This window comes from Pseudophryne corroboree (assembly GCF_028390025.1).
Source record: "Pseudophryne corroboree isolate aPseCor3 chromosome 3 unlocalized genomic scaffold, aPseCor3.hap2 SUPER_3_unloc_15, whole genome shotgun sequence".
NCBI classification, from domain to species: Eukaryota; Metazoa; Chordata; class Amphibia; order Anura; family Myobatrachidae; genus Pseudophryne; species Pseudophryne corroboree.
The window spans coordinates 1,536,810-1,552,693 of NW_026967503.1; the positions used below are offsets into that span (position 1 = coordinate 1,536,810).

A 15,884-nucleotide genomic window follows, 5' to 3' on the forward strand; every position below is an offset into this window, starting at 1 on the left:
AAACATTTCCTGCACTCAGAGCAAGAAAACAGCTTCTCACCTGTGTGACTTCTCTGATGTATAACAAGATGTGATTTACTTACACAACATTTCCCACACTCAGAGCAAGAAAACAGCTTCTCACCTGTGTGACTTCTGTGATGTATAACAAGATCTGATTTGTGTGCAAAACATTTCCCACACTCAGAACATGGAAATGCCTTTTCACCTGTGTGACTTCTGTGATGTGTAACAAGTTGTGATTTCTGTGTAAAACATTTCCCACACTCAGAACATGGAAATGGCTTCTCACCTGTGTGACTTCTGTGATGTCTAACAAGATCTGATTTCAGTGCAAAACATTTCCCACACTGAGCAAGAAAATGGCTTCTCACCTGTGTGTCTTCTGTTATGTATAACAAGATGTGATTTGTGTGCAAAATATTTTCCACACTCAGAGCAAGAAAATGGCTTCTCACCTGTGTGACTTCTGTTATGTCTAACAAGATCTGATTTGTGTGCAAAACATTTCCCACACTCAGAACATGGAAATCCCTTCTCACCTGTGTGACTTCTCTGATGTCTAACAAGTTGTGATTTCTGTGTAAAACATTTCCCACACTCAGAACATATCAGTGGCATTTCACCTGCCTTACCTGTGTGTGGGTTAATAGGCTTTGTGTTCTGTGTAAAACATTTGGCATCTATAGAACAGGGAAACACTGTATCTACTCTCAGAGCTGGAACAGATGCACCAATATCAGAGTGATCAGGAGAACATTTCCCAGGATCAGAGGGATCAGCTGATAGAGCTGGATGTATAATTGGGGTAATGGGATTATCTCCTGGAGAATCCTGTCTGCTGTCATTATCTTTTATGTCACAATCCGGGGATAACATTAGATGTCCTTCTGAGATATTTCTGCTTGTGTGTCCATCTGCTGGAAATAAAATACATTATGGAAATGTGACATTTTCTGTAACAATATTAATCTTGTAAACAATAGGAGAAGACGACTCTCTGGGACACTTAATTGTAAATGTGTGTGTATAATAAAACATAACTTTTAATGAAGGCTTTATAATATTATGTCTCAGATTATCATTGTGTCCACCCTCCTGAGAACACTCACAATAACAAATGTAATATTATAATAAGACTTAGATATATCTCTCTCTTGTACTGGTAACTAACCATGAAGTATAAATGGAGATGTAGTCACTCGCCAAGTCCTATGTCAGCACCAATGTAAAACAATGGATGGGGAACATATCGTATGAATTGGAGATTCTAGATGAACAATAACATCAGTCATATGAGCTGATGGATCAGAGAAATGTCTCCTAACGTTACTCCTGGAAGCATTGGTAAGGTAGCATTCCTTTATGTGTGCTCATACGCTGGTAAGCCTGTACATGTGTTACTTATATAAAGGTATATTCCTACAGCAGAGTAGGTGTGGAACAAGGTACTTTACATGCAATACACCACATTATACCCTGTAATCATCATCATCATCTGCTAGGTTATAATCTACTTTCTCTTACGTCCTAGAGGATGCTGGGGTCCATTTAGTACCATGGGGTATAGACGGGTCCTTTGGGAGACACTGGCACTTTAAGAGTTTAATAGTGTGGACTGGTCCCTCCCTCTATGCCCCTCCTATCAGACTCAGTTTAGAAAATGTGCCCGGAGGAGGCGGTCACAGCTAGGGGAGCTCCTAGGAGTTGTTTATTTTCTAGAGTTAGTTAGGTTACAGGAAGGCTGCTGGCAACAGCCTCCCTGCTTCATGGGACTTAGGGAGAGGGGGTGGGGGGGTAGGAACCAACTTCCTGAAGAGTTAATGGTTCTCTACTCCGCTGACAGGACACTGAGCTCCTGAGGTTGCTGATCACAAGCCTACGAGGCGACTGCTTGCTCCCGTAGCACGGGCGCCACCAGCTAATAAAGCTAGAAGAAAGAAAAGTGGTGAGTACAGCGCTGGCATCCCGGTTAGCGGGTCGCCAGCGGGTATGGCGGCACAAGGGTGGAAGCGCAGCTCTGACATGCTGTGCTCCAGGAAGGCTCAGCAACACACAGTGTAGGCGCTTTGAAGGGCGTCCTGAGCCAGTGCGGATAAACCCTACACTGGTCACACAGCTAACAGGGGCTAATCCTCCTGTTATCACTAAAATCCTCAGGCCAGTATAAACAATTACTGCGGGAAGCCGCGCCATTACAAGGGACGGGGCTTCCTCTCAGAGCGGATCCAGCACTCACCAGCGCCATTTTCTCCCTGCAGATCATAGGAACTAGGACACTGACAGGGAGCGCTGCCCTCCCTATTTAGGTCAGTCAGTCAGCGTCAGGCTTTTATCATAATAACTGCCTACAGGGGCGCTGTGTGGCTGGCTCCTTATACTCTGTGACTCTCTGAAGGTACTCTGGGGGAAACTGTGTCTGACATTTTCCTGTGTGTGTGTGTGTGTGTGTGAGTGTGAGTGTGTATATCCACATTACCAAGTCTAAGGACTCTGTGTCCTGTGCTGCAGAGTGTGTATCTTCTCCTGAGGAGTCTATTCCATGTACTCAGGACTGCAATGTGCTGTCTCGGCATTCTGAATCCAAACCCCCATGGGTGGATTCTTTAAGGGGAATGATATCCCAGATTTCAACAAGGATGTCACATACTGAGAAAGAGACGCAGGTATTGAAACAATCTGTTGTGGGTATGAAGTATTCAGCTCCCACTACTTCATCTAAAACCCCACCTACATACCCCAAAAAAGTACACTTGCCCAGATAATGCAAGCCGACACTGATACCGACTCTGATACAGGGGAAGGTGATGGGGATATTCAGGGGGGGGGGATGCATCCCTTGCTAAAGGGGTGCAGCTAATGATTGAAGTCATTAGGGATGTTTTGTATATTTCTGAGAAGGTTCCGGCACAAGTAGAGGAATCTTATTTTACAGTAAATAAGAAGTCCTCGCTTACCTTCCCTGCTTCTAAGGAGTTAAACTCCTTGTTTGAAAAATCTTGAGAAAACCCAGAGAAAAAATTCCAGATCCCTAGAAGAATTCTCATTGCTTTCCCTTTCCCTGAAGAGAATAGGAAGAAGTGGGAAAACCCACCTATAGTAGACGCTTCTGTATCTAGGCTGTCTAAAAAGATGGTTTTACCTGTTCCTGGTTCAACCGCCTTAAAGGAGATGGCTGATCGCAAGATTGAGACTACGCTCAAATCACTATACACTCTACAGGCGTGGCTTTAAGGCCCACTATTGCTTGTGCGTGGATCACTAAAGCCATAGTAAAGTGGTCAGGCACCTTCATGTAAAATTAAAAACAATTTATTAACACATTTTATGTAAAACAGTTAAAAGAAAAAAATTCCTATTACCACTAGGTGGCGATGTAAATTGAATCCCCAGTGACGTCTCCCTCCCCTTTTATGTGCATCAGCGCAAGAGCTGGCCAGTGACAATCTTCAGGTTGGCCCATTCTTTGCCAGGACTCACTGTACAACGGGTGGTGCTTATTGAATCATTAAGAAGGGTATAAATAGAGTACCCAACACCCATGGGATTTATGCTCCTGAGGAAGCTGGATTATACCAGTGAAATGCGTTGAGCTCATTCCATATCTGGATTCCACTCTCTGAATTGGCCTGCAAGATTTTTGTCATCCTCCGGCACTTATTGAACTTTTTCTCCCATCACTGGACATTTCATCAAACCGGATTGATCCACTTCTACAGCTTTAAATGGACATATCCTAATGCTGATGCCCATTGTCATGTGGATCTGGTAACTATTTACCTAATACAGTGAATGCATATTGGGAGGCTGTCCTAGCCTTAAGGAATGGACATTGATTGCCAATACATGAGAGTCACAAATGTATCTAATCAGTTGATCCAGATAAGACATTCTCAATTTACATCGCCACCTAGTGGTAATAGGAATTTGTTTCTTTTAACTGTTTTACATAAAATGTGTTAATAAATTGTTTTTAATTTTACATGAAGCAAACCATCTTTTTATTAATTTGTTCAGCCAGCGCTGGTATATATTCTCTCTTACTGTTTAGTTTTTATTTGAGGAATTGACCTTCCTCTTACCTGCTGCTATTGGCTGCGCACTTCCATATCTATTGTTTTGTACCTTACTAGAGGACTTAGATACTATGGATAGGAGTGACATTGACTTGTTTTTATGTCACATACAGGATTCTGCAGGTTAGATGGTGGAGGCAATGAAGGACATTGGCCTGCTTAATGCAAGGGCCACTTCCATGGCTCTCTCGGCACGCAGAGGACTCTGGCTACGCCAATGGACTGTGGATGAAGAATCCAAGAAAAGTATGGAGAACCAGGTCAGGCACTATTTGGGAACGCATTGGATGCGTGGATTTCCACGGCGACCGCGGGTAAGTCGACATTTCTTCCCTCCGCAGCAGCCTCAGCTAGGAAATCTTATCCTACACCTACACTGCAGTCCTTTCAAGCCACAAAATGTAAAAAATCCAAAAACCCTCCCACCTTCTTTAGAGAAGGTCGGGAAAGATCTAAAAAACCTGCACCAACAGGTTCCCAGGAACAGAAACTAGGTTCTGCTTCCTTCAAATATTGAGCATGATGGTGGACCTCTCAGCCTGGAGATCAGACAGGTGGCAGCGAGACTAAAAGATTTCAGTCACGTCTGGGCGTCATCATGCCTAGACCCCTGGGTGACGGATATTGTTACCCAGGGGGACAGACTGGAGTTTCAGGAACTCCCACCTCACAGATTCTTCAAATCAGGCTTACCAGCGACGCTGACAGAAAGTGCTATCCTACAGGAAGCCATTCAAAAATTGGTACGAACAAATGTCATTGTTTCAGTTCCACCTCACCCAAAAACCAAGGGTTATTACTCAAACCTGTTTGTGGTACTGAAACCAGATGGTTCGGTAAGGCCTATATTGAACCTGAAGTCGTTGAACTCCTACTTGAGGGTTTTCCAATTCAAGATGGAGTCTCTGAGAGCGGTGATCTCAGGTCTGGAGGAGGGGGATTTCCTAGTATCCCTAGATATCAAAACAGAAAAAAATCAGCTGCGCAAAGTATCAGGGAAAAAAACAGTACAATTTTAGGAGAGCCGATGTATGTATATAAATTGATTTATTAATGAAAAAGCATAAAATAGCAGTAAAAGATGCTATTTTACTGCTATTTTATGCTTTTTCATTAATAAATCAATTTATATACATACATCGGCTCTCCTAAAATTGTACTGTTTTTTTCCCTGATACTTTGCACAGCTGATTTTTTCTGTTTCTATATTCTCTAACCAAACACCCACATAGTGTTTTTCAGCCGCGCACGTATCAGGACAATTTGATTATTAGCCTCCTGCAATTGAGGCGCTGTAGAAGCAGTTTTCGTTTTTTTCTTCTTTAATCCCTAGATATCAAGGATGCGTACCTTCATATTCCGATCTGGCCGCCTCACCAGGCCTATCTACGGTTTGCACTACAGGACTGTCACTATCAGTTCCAGACGTTGCCATTTGGCCTCTCCACAGCTCTGAGGGTGTTCACCAAGGTTATGGCAGAGATGATGCTCTTCCTACGCAAACAGGGAGTGAACATAATTCCATATCTGGATGATCTGCTGATAAAGGCATCTTCCAAGGAGAAGCTGTTGCAGAGTATTGCGCTCTCAACTCAACTACTCTGAGATCATGGGTGGATCCTGAACCTTCCAAAGTCACATTTGGAGCCGACAAGGAGACTGACCTTCCTGGGGACGATACTCGACACGGAAGTGCAGAGGGTGTTTCTACCAGTGGAGAAAGCGTTGGTGATCCAATCAATGGTACGGGATGTCTTGAAACCTCCCCGGGTATCGGATCGTCGGTGCATTCGCCTTCTGGGGAAGATGGTAGCCTACAATATGGAAGATTCCATGCATGGTACTTCCAGCTGGATCTCTTGGACATGTGGTCGGGATCGCATCTTCACATGCACCAGCGGATACGCCTGTTGCCGAAAGCTAGAATTTCACTACTCTGGTGGCTGCAAACTTCTCACCTGCCCGAGGGCCGCAGGTTCGGGATTCAGAATTGGATTCTTCAAACCACGGATACAAGCCTCAAAGGTTGGGGAGCAGTCACCCAAAAGACTTCCAAGGAAAGTGGTCAAGCCGGGAATCTGTCCACCCAATAAACATTCTGGAACTAAGGGCCATATACAATGACCTTCTACAAGCGGCTCATCTTCTGCAAGACCGAGCCATTCAGGTTCAGTTGGACAATCTAACAGTGGTGTCCTACATAAACTGACAGGGTGGAACGAAGAGCAGGGCTGCAATGTCAGAGGTAGAAAGACACACGCTGGCGGCGATCTTCATTCCGGGAGTAGACAACCGGGAAGCGGACTTCCTCAGCAGACATGATCTCCATCCAGGAGAATATGGCTTCCACCCAGAGGTATTCGCAGAGGTAACACGCCGATGTGTACCTCAGACCTGATGGCCTCTCAGCTCAACAAGAAGCTTCGGAGGAACTGTTCCAGGTCACGAGACCCACAGGCAGTGGCGGTGGACGCCCTGGTGACTCCGTGGGTGTTCCAGTCAATGTATGTGTTCCCTCCACTTCCACTCATCCCAAGGATTCTCAAACTAATAAAAAGATCAAGAGTTCCGGCGATCCTCACTGCTCCGGACTTGCCAAGGCTGGCTTGGTACGCACATCTTCTGGCTTTACTGCTGGAGGATCCGAGGCCTCTTCCTCTTCGCGAGGACATTCTACTGCAGGGGTCATTCACCTATCAAGACTTACCACGGCTACGTTCGACGGCATGGAGGTTAAACTCCAGATCTTAGTTCGGAAGGGCATTCTGCATAGGGTTATTCCTACTCTGATCCAAGCTAGGAAGGGGTAAAGTCTAAGCATTACCATCGGATTTGGAAAAAGTATGTGTCTTGGTGTGAATCCTAGAAGTTTCCTACGGTGGAGTTTCAACTGGGACATTTTCTCCTCTTTCTGCAAGCAGGTGTGGATGTTGGCCTAAGCTTGGGCTCCATCAAGGTCCAGATTTCGGCCTATTTTCTTCCAGAAACAATTGGCTGCTATCCCTGTGGTTCAGACTTTCTTCAAAGGAGTTCTGCACATCCAACCACCCTTTGTGCCTCCTATGGCACCTTGGGATCTTAATGTGGTGCTGCAGTTCCTGCAATCGGATTGGTTCGAACCTTTACAGGAGGTGGACGTAAAGTTTGTTACTTGGGAGGCGGTCACGTTGTTGGCCTTGGCTTCTGCCAGATGTGTGTCAGAATGGGGGGCATTGTCGCACAAGAGCCCCTACTTGATTTTCCATGAGGATAGAGCTGAGCTCAGAACGCATCAGCAATTTCTCCCTAAGGTTGTGTCGGCTTTTCATATCAACCAACCTATTGTAGTGCCAGTGGCTACTGACACCTCAATTACCTCAAAGTCCTTGGATGTCGTGCGGGCTTTGAAAATCTATGTGAAGAGAACTACTCGTCACAGGAAGTCGGACGCACTATTTGTCCTTTATGATCCCTACAAGATTGGGTGTCCTGCTTCTAAGCAATTTCACACTGGATCAGGCTTTCTATCCAGCATGCTTATTCCACGGCAGGATTGCCAATTCCAAATCTGTTTATGCCCACACTACCCGTAGAGTGGGTTCTTACTGGGCAGCTGAATGGGGTGTCTCAGATATTCAGCTTTGCCAATCAGCTACTTGGTCAGGTTCGAACACATTTGCTAAGTTTTACAAGTTCGATACTTTGGCCTCTGAGGACCTCAAGTTTGGTCAATCAGTTCTGCAGGAACCTCAGCACTCTCCCTCCTGTACTGGGAGCTTTGGTTCATCCCCATGGTACTAAATGGATCCCAGCATCCTCTAGGACGTAAGAGAAAATAGGATTTTAATTACCTACCGGTAAATCCTTTTCTCGTAGTCCGTAGAGGATGCTGGGCGCCCGGCCTGTGCTTCGTATTACTGCATATAACTCTCTCTGCAAATGTTATATCTGCCTCCCTGCAGTGCACATGGTTTTGCCCAACTGCTAAAACATTTCCTGCTGCGATCAACTTGGAATTAACCCCATGGTCTCTATTCGTGATAAAGTCATTGATTTAGAAGACGGGTCTTAGTGAAATAATATCAGAATAAATAGGATTTTAATACCTACCGGTAAATCCTTTTCTCCTAGTCCACAGAGGATACTGGGGGTCCACTTCAGTACCATGGGGTATAGATGGTTCTGCAGGAGCCATGGGCACTTTAAGACTTTTCAAGGGTGTGAACTGGCTCCTCCCTCTATGTCCCTCCTCCAGACCTCAGTTATAGGAACTGTGCCCAGGGAGACAGACATTTAGAGGAAATGATTAACTTTTATACTAATGGTGAGATTAATACCAGCTCACACCTCAACCATGCAGCACAACATGGCATTCAACATGACACACGCCAACAGGCATGGACCATTTACAGCAACATGCTGAAAACAAATGAAACACAACTTGTGTAACTATAAAGAACAAACTGCAGGTAAAGTACGCACCAGGTCGGGTGCCCAGCATCCTCTAAGGACTAGAAGAAAAGGATTTACCGGTAGGTATTAAAATCCTATTTGCTCATACGTCCTAGAGGATGCTGGGGTCCACTTCAGTACCATGGGTTTATACCAAAGCTCCAGTACGGGCGGTAGAGTGACCAAACTTGAGGTCCTCATCGGCCAAGTGTTAAACTTATAAAATTTAGCAAATGTGTTTGACCCTGACGAAGTAGCTGCTCAGCAAAGTTGTAAAGCAGAGACACCTCGGGCAGCAGCCCAGGATGAGCCCACTTTCCTAGTAGAATGGGCCTTCACCGAATTCGGTATCGGCAATCCTGCCGTGGAGTGAGCGTGATGAATCATACCTCTGATCCAGCACGCAATAGTCTGCTTAGAAGCAGGACACCCAATCTTGTTGGGAGCATACGGGGCAAACAGAGCCTCTGTTTTCCATATCTGAGCTGTTCTTGCAACATAAATCTTCAAAGCTCTAACCACATCTAGAGACTGGTAGCCACTGGCAACACAATAGGTTGGTTTATGTGGAAAGATGAAACCCCCTTTAGAAGAAATTGTTGGCGAGTTCTCAACTCTGCCCTATCTTCATGGAAGATCAGGTAAGGGCTCTTGTGAGACAAAGCCCCCAACTTCGACTCCCGCCGTGCGGATGCCAAGGCCAAAAGCACCACCACTTTCCTAGTGATAAACTTCAACTCTATCTCCTGCAGAGGTTCAAACCAATCCGAGTGAAGGAACTGCAACACCACATTAAGGTCCCATGGTGCCACTGGAGGCACAAATAGATTCTGGATGTGCAGAACCCCTTTCACAAAGGTCTGAACTTGTGGAAAGGAGGCCAATTGTTTTTGAAAGAAAACTGATAAGGCCGAAATCTGGACCTTGATTGACCTCAATCTAAGGCCTGCATCCACACCAGCCTGCAGAAAATGGAGAAAACATCCCAACTCAAACTCTTCCGTAGGAGCTTTCTTGGATTCACACCAAGACACATATTTTCTCCAAATACGGTGGTAATGTTTAGACGTTACTCCTTTCCTGGCCTGAATAAGAGTGGGGATGACTTCCTTGGGAATAGCCTTTCGGGCTAGGATCCAGCGCTCAACAGCCATGCCGTCAAACGTAGATGCAGTAAGTATTGATACACACATGGCCCCTGCTGCAGCAGGTCCTCGCGAGGCGGAAGAGCCCGAGGATCTTCTATGAGCAACTCCTGAAGATCTGGATACCAAGACCTCCTTGGCCAGTCTGGGGTAATGAAGATTGCTCGAACTCTTGTTCTTATTATTTTTAGAACTTTTGGAATTGGTGGAAATGGAGGGAAAACATATACGGACTGAAACACCCACTGGGTCACCAGTGCATCCACTGCTATTTCTTGAGGGTCTCTCGACCTAGAACAATATTTATTGTTTAGACGAGATGCCATCATGTCTACTTGAGGAACTCCCCAAAGACTTGTCACCTCTGCGAAGACTTCTTGGTGGAGGTCCCACTCTCCTGGATGGAGATCGTGTCTGCTGAGGAAGTCTGCTTACCAGTTGCCCACTCCCGGAATGAAAATTGCTGACAGAGCTCTTACATGTCTTTCTGCCCAGAGGAGAATCCTTGTCACCTCTGCATTGCCGCGCTGCTTTTCATTCCGTCTTGCCTGTTTATGTACGTGACTGCTTTAACATTGTCTGACTGGATCTACATGGGATGATCTTGAAGATGTACCACTTGTAGAAGGCCGTTGTAAATGGCTCTCAATTCCAGAACGTTTATGTGAAGGCAGGCTTCCTGACTTGACCATTTTCCTTGGAAGCTTTCCCCCTGTGTGACAGCTCCACAGCCTCGGAGACTTGCATCCGTGGTTATTAGGACCCAGTCGTGAATCCCAAACCTGCATCCCTCTAGTAGGTGAGAACTATGTAGCCACCACAGGAGCGAAATCCTGGCTTTGGGGGACAGGATTATTCTGGTGCATGTGTAGGTGGGATCCGGACCACTTGTCCAACAGGTCCCACTGGAATACTCTGGCATGAAATCGGCCAAACTGTATGGCCTCGTAGGCCGCTACCATTTTCCCCAACAACCGAATGCATTGATGGATCGACACGCTTGTTGGTTTCAATATTTGTTTGACCATTTTCTGGATTTCCAAAGCCTTTTCCACTGGAAGAAATACTCTCCGTACTTCTGTGTCCAGAAGCATCCTTAAAAAGGACAATCTTGTGGTCGGTTTCAACTGCGACTTTGGAAAATTCATGATCCAACTGTGTTGTTGGAGTATTGACAGGGAGAGTGCGATGTTCTGCACCAACTGTTCCCTGGATCTCGCTTTTATCAGGAGTTCGTCCAGATAAGGAATTAAATTGACTCCTTTTTGACGAAGGAGGACTATCATCTCCGCCATCACCTTGGTGAATACCCTCGTGCCTTGGAGAGTCCGAACGGCAACGTCTGGAACTGCTAATGGCAATCCTGTACTGCGAATCTCAGATAAGCTTGGTGCGGAGGATAAATGGGAACATGCAAGTAAGCATCCTTTATGTCTACTGACACCATGAAGTCCCCCTCCTCCAGACTGGAAATCACTACCCTCAGGGATTCGATTTTGAACTTGAACCTTTTCAGGTAGAGATTCAGATTTTTCAGGTTTAAAATCGGTCTGACCGAGCCGTCCGGCTTCGGAACTACGAAGATAAAAATCTTCTCCTTGCTGTGAAAAGGGTACCAGGACAATGACCTGATCCTGATATCATTTTTGAATTGCCGTTGTTACTGCCTCTCTTTCTGGAATAGAAGCTGGCAAGGTCGATTTGAAAAATCGGCATGGGGGACGTCTTGAAACTCTAGTTTGTACCCATGGGACACTATTTGTAAGACCCATGGGTCCAGGCCAGATTGAATCCAGATTTAACTGAAAAGTTTCAGACATGCTCCCACCTGAGCGGACTCCTGCAAGGGAGCCCCTGCGTCATGCTGCAGATTTGGAAGAAGCAGGGGTGGACTTCTGCTCCTGCGATCCGGGAGACGCTACGGATTTCTTTCCTTTTCCCATTCCTCTACCTGCATAAAAAGGGGGAACCTTTGGCCTTTTTGTATTTGTTGGGCCGAAAGGACAGCATGTGAGAGAGATGTTTCTTTTTTGCCAGTGTAGGAGCATAAGGCAAGAATGTTGACTTACCTGCGGTAGCCGGCGAGTCTAACGCATCCAGCGCATCACCCAACAAGGCCTCACCTTTATACGGGAGAGCCTCCAGATTTCTTTTGGAATCTGCATCAGCATTCCACTGACGAATCCACAACGCCCTCCGAGCCAATACTGCCATTGATCCCAAGAGACCAATATATTTCATGGTTTCTAGTACGTATGCAGCAGCATCTTTGATATGACCTAACGTTAGGAGTATCTCGTCTCCATCTATTGTGTCAATGTTTAATGACAAGTTTTCTGACCACTTCTCAATAGCACTACTCACCCACGCACAGACAATGGTAGGCCTGAGTAGTGTCCCATTGGCCACATCAATAGATCACCTCACTCACTTGTGCCTGTCGGCTCCTTAAGTGAAGCCATTCCTGGCGCAGGGAGAAACACCTTTTCTCTTTTATAATAGGGCCCTGTCTAAAATGCGGGGTGACTCCCACCTTTTGGAAAAAGGTAAGCTGCCTGAATTCCTTTTGGGAACCTGAAATTTCTTTTCAGGTTAAATCAGACTCCCTCCAAGAGACTGTTCAGCTCCTGAGATGGAGGGAAAATTATATTACTTCTTTACTAAAGTAAACCCTCTCCTTGTGGTAAAAGAAGGGGCTTCGTAACTTCTAACACCTCCTTTATAGCTAAAAAATGTTTTCAATGCTTTTTTGCTAACTTAGGACCTATTCCCCTGGAATCACTAGTGTCAACACAAGAATCAGAGTCCATGTCGGTATCAGTTTGTATTACTTGTGCAAATTTGTATGTGACCCAGAGGGGTCCCTGTGGATGAAAGTCAGAACTATTAAAAATCACATCTTCAACAGATTATTTTCTGTATGAAATTCAGTCCAACCTATTACTGATATGATTCACACTATCATGTAACCTTTTACCCAGTCAGGCTCTTGGTGTCATATTACACCTCTGTGTCCCTAACATGTCTCCCACAGAGGAAGAGTTCCCTGCCACAGACATGTCACACACGTGCACAACCACACCAGACACTCCGGGACTTATAGGGGACAGACCCACAGTAAAATCTGTCAGAGGGACACAGATAGGATTTGCCAGTTCACAACTTAACGCCAGTAACACAATGTCTGTGAACACAAAATGCCCACTGACATGCAGCGCTTTTATAATGTTAATCACACAATTATATAGCACCAAATTCACTGTGGCCCCCCTCCCCCCGTTTTGCACCCTGATACTTGTTCAGCAGTGGAGGAGGACCAGCGTTCTTCTCTGCAGTCTGGAAGAGAGAAAATGGCACTGAGCAGTGTGCTGGCTGACTGAGGAGGAAGCTCCACTCTTCATTTGCGTGTTTCTCCTCAGATTTTATGAGGTACATTTTTATACTGGCGGAGGTAGGATTGTGCCTCAGCAAGTTAACATAGAAACATAGAATCTGACGGCAGATAAGAACCACTTGGCCCATCTAGTCTGCCCCTTTTTTTAATCCTTTATGCAATCTTAACCCTTTTTGAACCTTAATTCTTTGTAAGGATATTCATGTCTATCCCAAGCATGTTTAAATTGCTCTACAGTCTTAGCCTCTACCACCTCTGATGGGAGGCTATTCCACTTATCCACTACCCTTTCTATGAAGTAATTTTTCCTTAAATTCCCCTGAACCGCCCCCCCTCCAGTCTCAGTGCATGTCCTCGAGTTCTAATACTTCTCTTCCTTTGAAGAATGTTTCCCTCCTGAACTTTGTTAAGACCCTTGATATATTTGAAAGTGTCTATCATGTCCCCCCTTTCCCTTCTCTCCTCCAAACTATACATGTTAAGATTGTCAAAGTCGGAAAAATATCATGATGTGTATGCCTTGTATTAACCCCTAATGCGTGCGCACGCTGCTCGTCGCCTGGTCCCCCGTGCGAACACATCCCCGCAGCTTGCGTAAGGGACGCTCCAGCGTCTCGTGCGCATGGGATGTGTAAATACGGCAGAGTTTGCGAGCTTGTAGCGTGCGACTCGATCGTAACATATTTAACCCAAATAACGTATATTATAGTTAATATTCCCCTAGACAATGTCAGCAAGTATGTTTAGTTTAAACCTGTTCCTGATTCCTCTTTGCATGATAGGAAGGGTCAGATAAAGGTTGGAAGGTCGTGTTTAGTATCCAGCTGTAGGGTATTTTAAGGGTAATATTCCTATGATAGGAAAGATTTGCATGTTCCTGCGCATAGTTATGCACAGTAGTAGAAAATAAATTGTATTTAAAATATATTACGAATGGAGAAAGGATGAGAATGGAATTCACACATAAATTTCCCACAGACTGAGATACAATGGCCTTATTTACACTAAGCTTTGAGATTCTATGAAGAGGGCTTACACCTTTGTTCATGAATAGGGCCAGGTTTCTCTCCAGAATAATGAGTGCTGAGTTGCCATTGTCTCAACTGAAAGAGACCTAAACAAGGATAAACAAAGCCCAGAGACAGAGTTTGTTTGGAAGATCCGAAACAATAGCGAACCACAACAATCCAGATAGGAATTTAGAATAACTGGCATCTCTAGTCCAGAACCCACCCATGGAAATAGAGGTATTCATTCATGTACATTATATATATATATATATATATATATATATATATATATGTATGTATAAGTGAATATATAATTCCTAACAGATCGTAATAGCAAGAGTGTGTATATATATAATAAGATTTTACTCACCGGTAAATCTATTTCTCGCAGTCCGTAGTGGATGCTGGGAACTCTGTAAGGACCATGGGGTTTATACCAAAGCTCCCAAACGGGCGGGAGAGTGCGGATGACTCTGCAGCACCAAATGAGCACTCAAGGTCCTCTTCTGCCAGGGTATCAAACTTGTAGACTCTTGCAAAAGTGTTTGAACCCGACCAAGTAGCAGCTCGGCAAAGTTGTAAAGCCGAGACCCCTCGGGCAGCCGCCCAAGAAGAGCCCCTTTCCTTGTGGAATGGGCTTTTACAGATTTAGGATGCGGCAGTCCAGCCGCAGAATGTGCAAGTTGAATCGTGCTACAGATCCAGCGAGCAATAGTCTGTTTAGAAGCAGGAGCACCCAGCTTGTTGGGTGCATACAGGATAAATAGCGAGTCAGTTTTCCTGACTCCAGCCGTCCTGGAAACATATATTTTCAGGGCCCTGACTACGTCCAGCAACTTGGAATCCTCCAAGTCCCGAGTAGCCGCAGGCACACCAATAGGTTGGTTCACATGAAAAGTTGATAGCACCTTAGGAAGGAATTGGGAAGAGTCCTCAATTCCGCCCTATCCATATGAAAAATCAGAATAGGGCTTTTGCATGACAAAACTGCCAATTCTGATACACGTCTGGCCGACGCCAAGGTCAACAGCATGACCACTTTCTACGTGAGGTATTTTAGCTCTACGGATTTAAGTGGCTCAAACCAATGTGACTTTCAGGAAATCCAACACCACGTTGAGATCCCACGGTGCCGCTGGAGGCACAAACGGGGGCTGGATATGCAGCCTTCCCTTAACAAAAGTCTGAACTTCAGGCAGTGAAGCCAGTTCTTTTTGGAAGAAAATGTACAGAGCCGAAATCTGGACCTTTATGGAACCCAATTTTAGGCCCATAGTCACTCCTGACTGTAGGAAGTGCAGAAATCAACCCAATTGAAATTTCTCTGTTGGGGCCTTCCTGGCCTCACACCAAGCAACATATTTTCGCCATATGCGGTGATAATGTTTTGCGGTCACATCTTTCCTAGCCTTAATCAGCGTAGGAATGACTTCCCCCGGAATGTCTTTTTCCTTTAGGATCCGGTGTTCAACCGCCATGCCGTCAAATGCAGCCGCGGTAAGTCTTGTAACAGACAGGGCCCCTGCAGCAGCAGGTCCTGTCTGAGCGGCAGAGGCCATGGGTCCTCTGAAATCATTTCTTGAAGTTCTGGGTGCCAAGCTCTTCTTGGCCAATCCGGAACCACGAGTATAGTTCTTACTCCTCTCCTTCCTATTATTCTCAGTACCTTGGGTCTGAGAGGCAGAGGAGGGAACACATACACCGACTGGTACACCCACGGTGTCACCAGAGCGTCCACAGCTATCGCCTGAGGGTCCCTTGACCTGGCGCAATATCTTTTTAGCTTTTTGTTGAGGCGGGACGCCATCATGTCCACCTGTGGCCTATC

The 15,884-nt window shown here is 45.5% G+C and overlaps 1 protein-coding gene across 1 annotated transcript in view; it reads right to left on the bottom strand.

Annotated features, from left to right (window-relative positions):
• Positions 1-224: 224 nt before the first annotated feature.
• Positions 225-15,884, bottom strand: part of LOC134983451 (zinc finger protein 572-like) — a 35,811-nt gene continuing 20,151 nt past the window's right edge. The window contains exon 3 of the mRNA XM_063949130.1: positions 225-917. Coding sequence (XP_063805200.1) covers positions 313-917 — 605 coding nt within the window. The 3' untranslated portion in view covers positions 225-312. The remainder of the gene's footprint in view (positions 918-15,884) is intronic.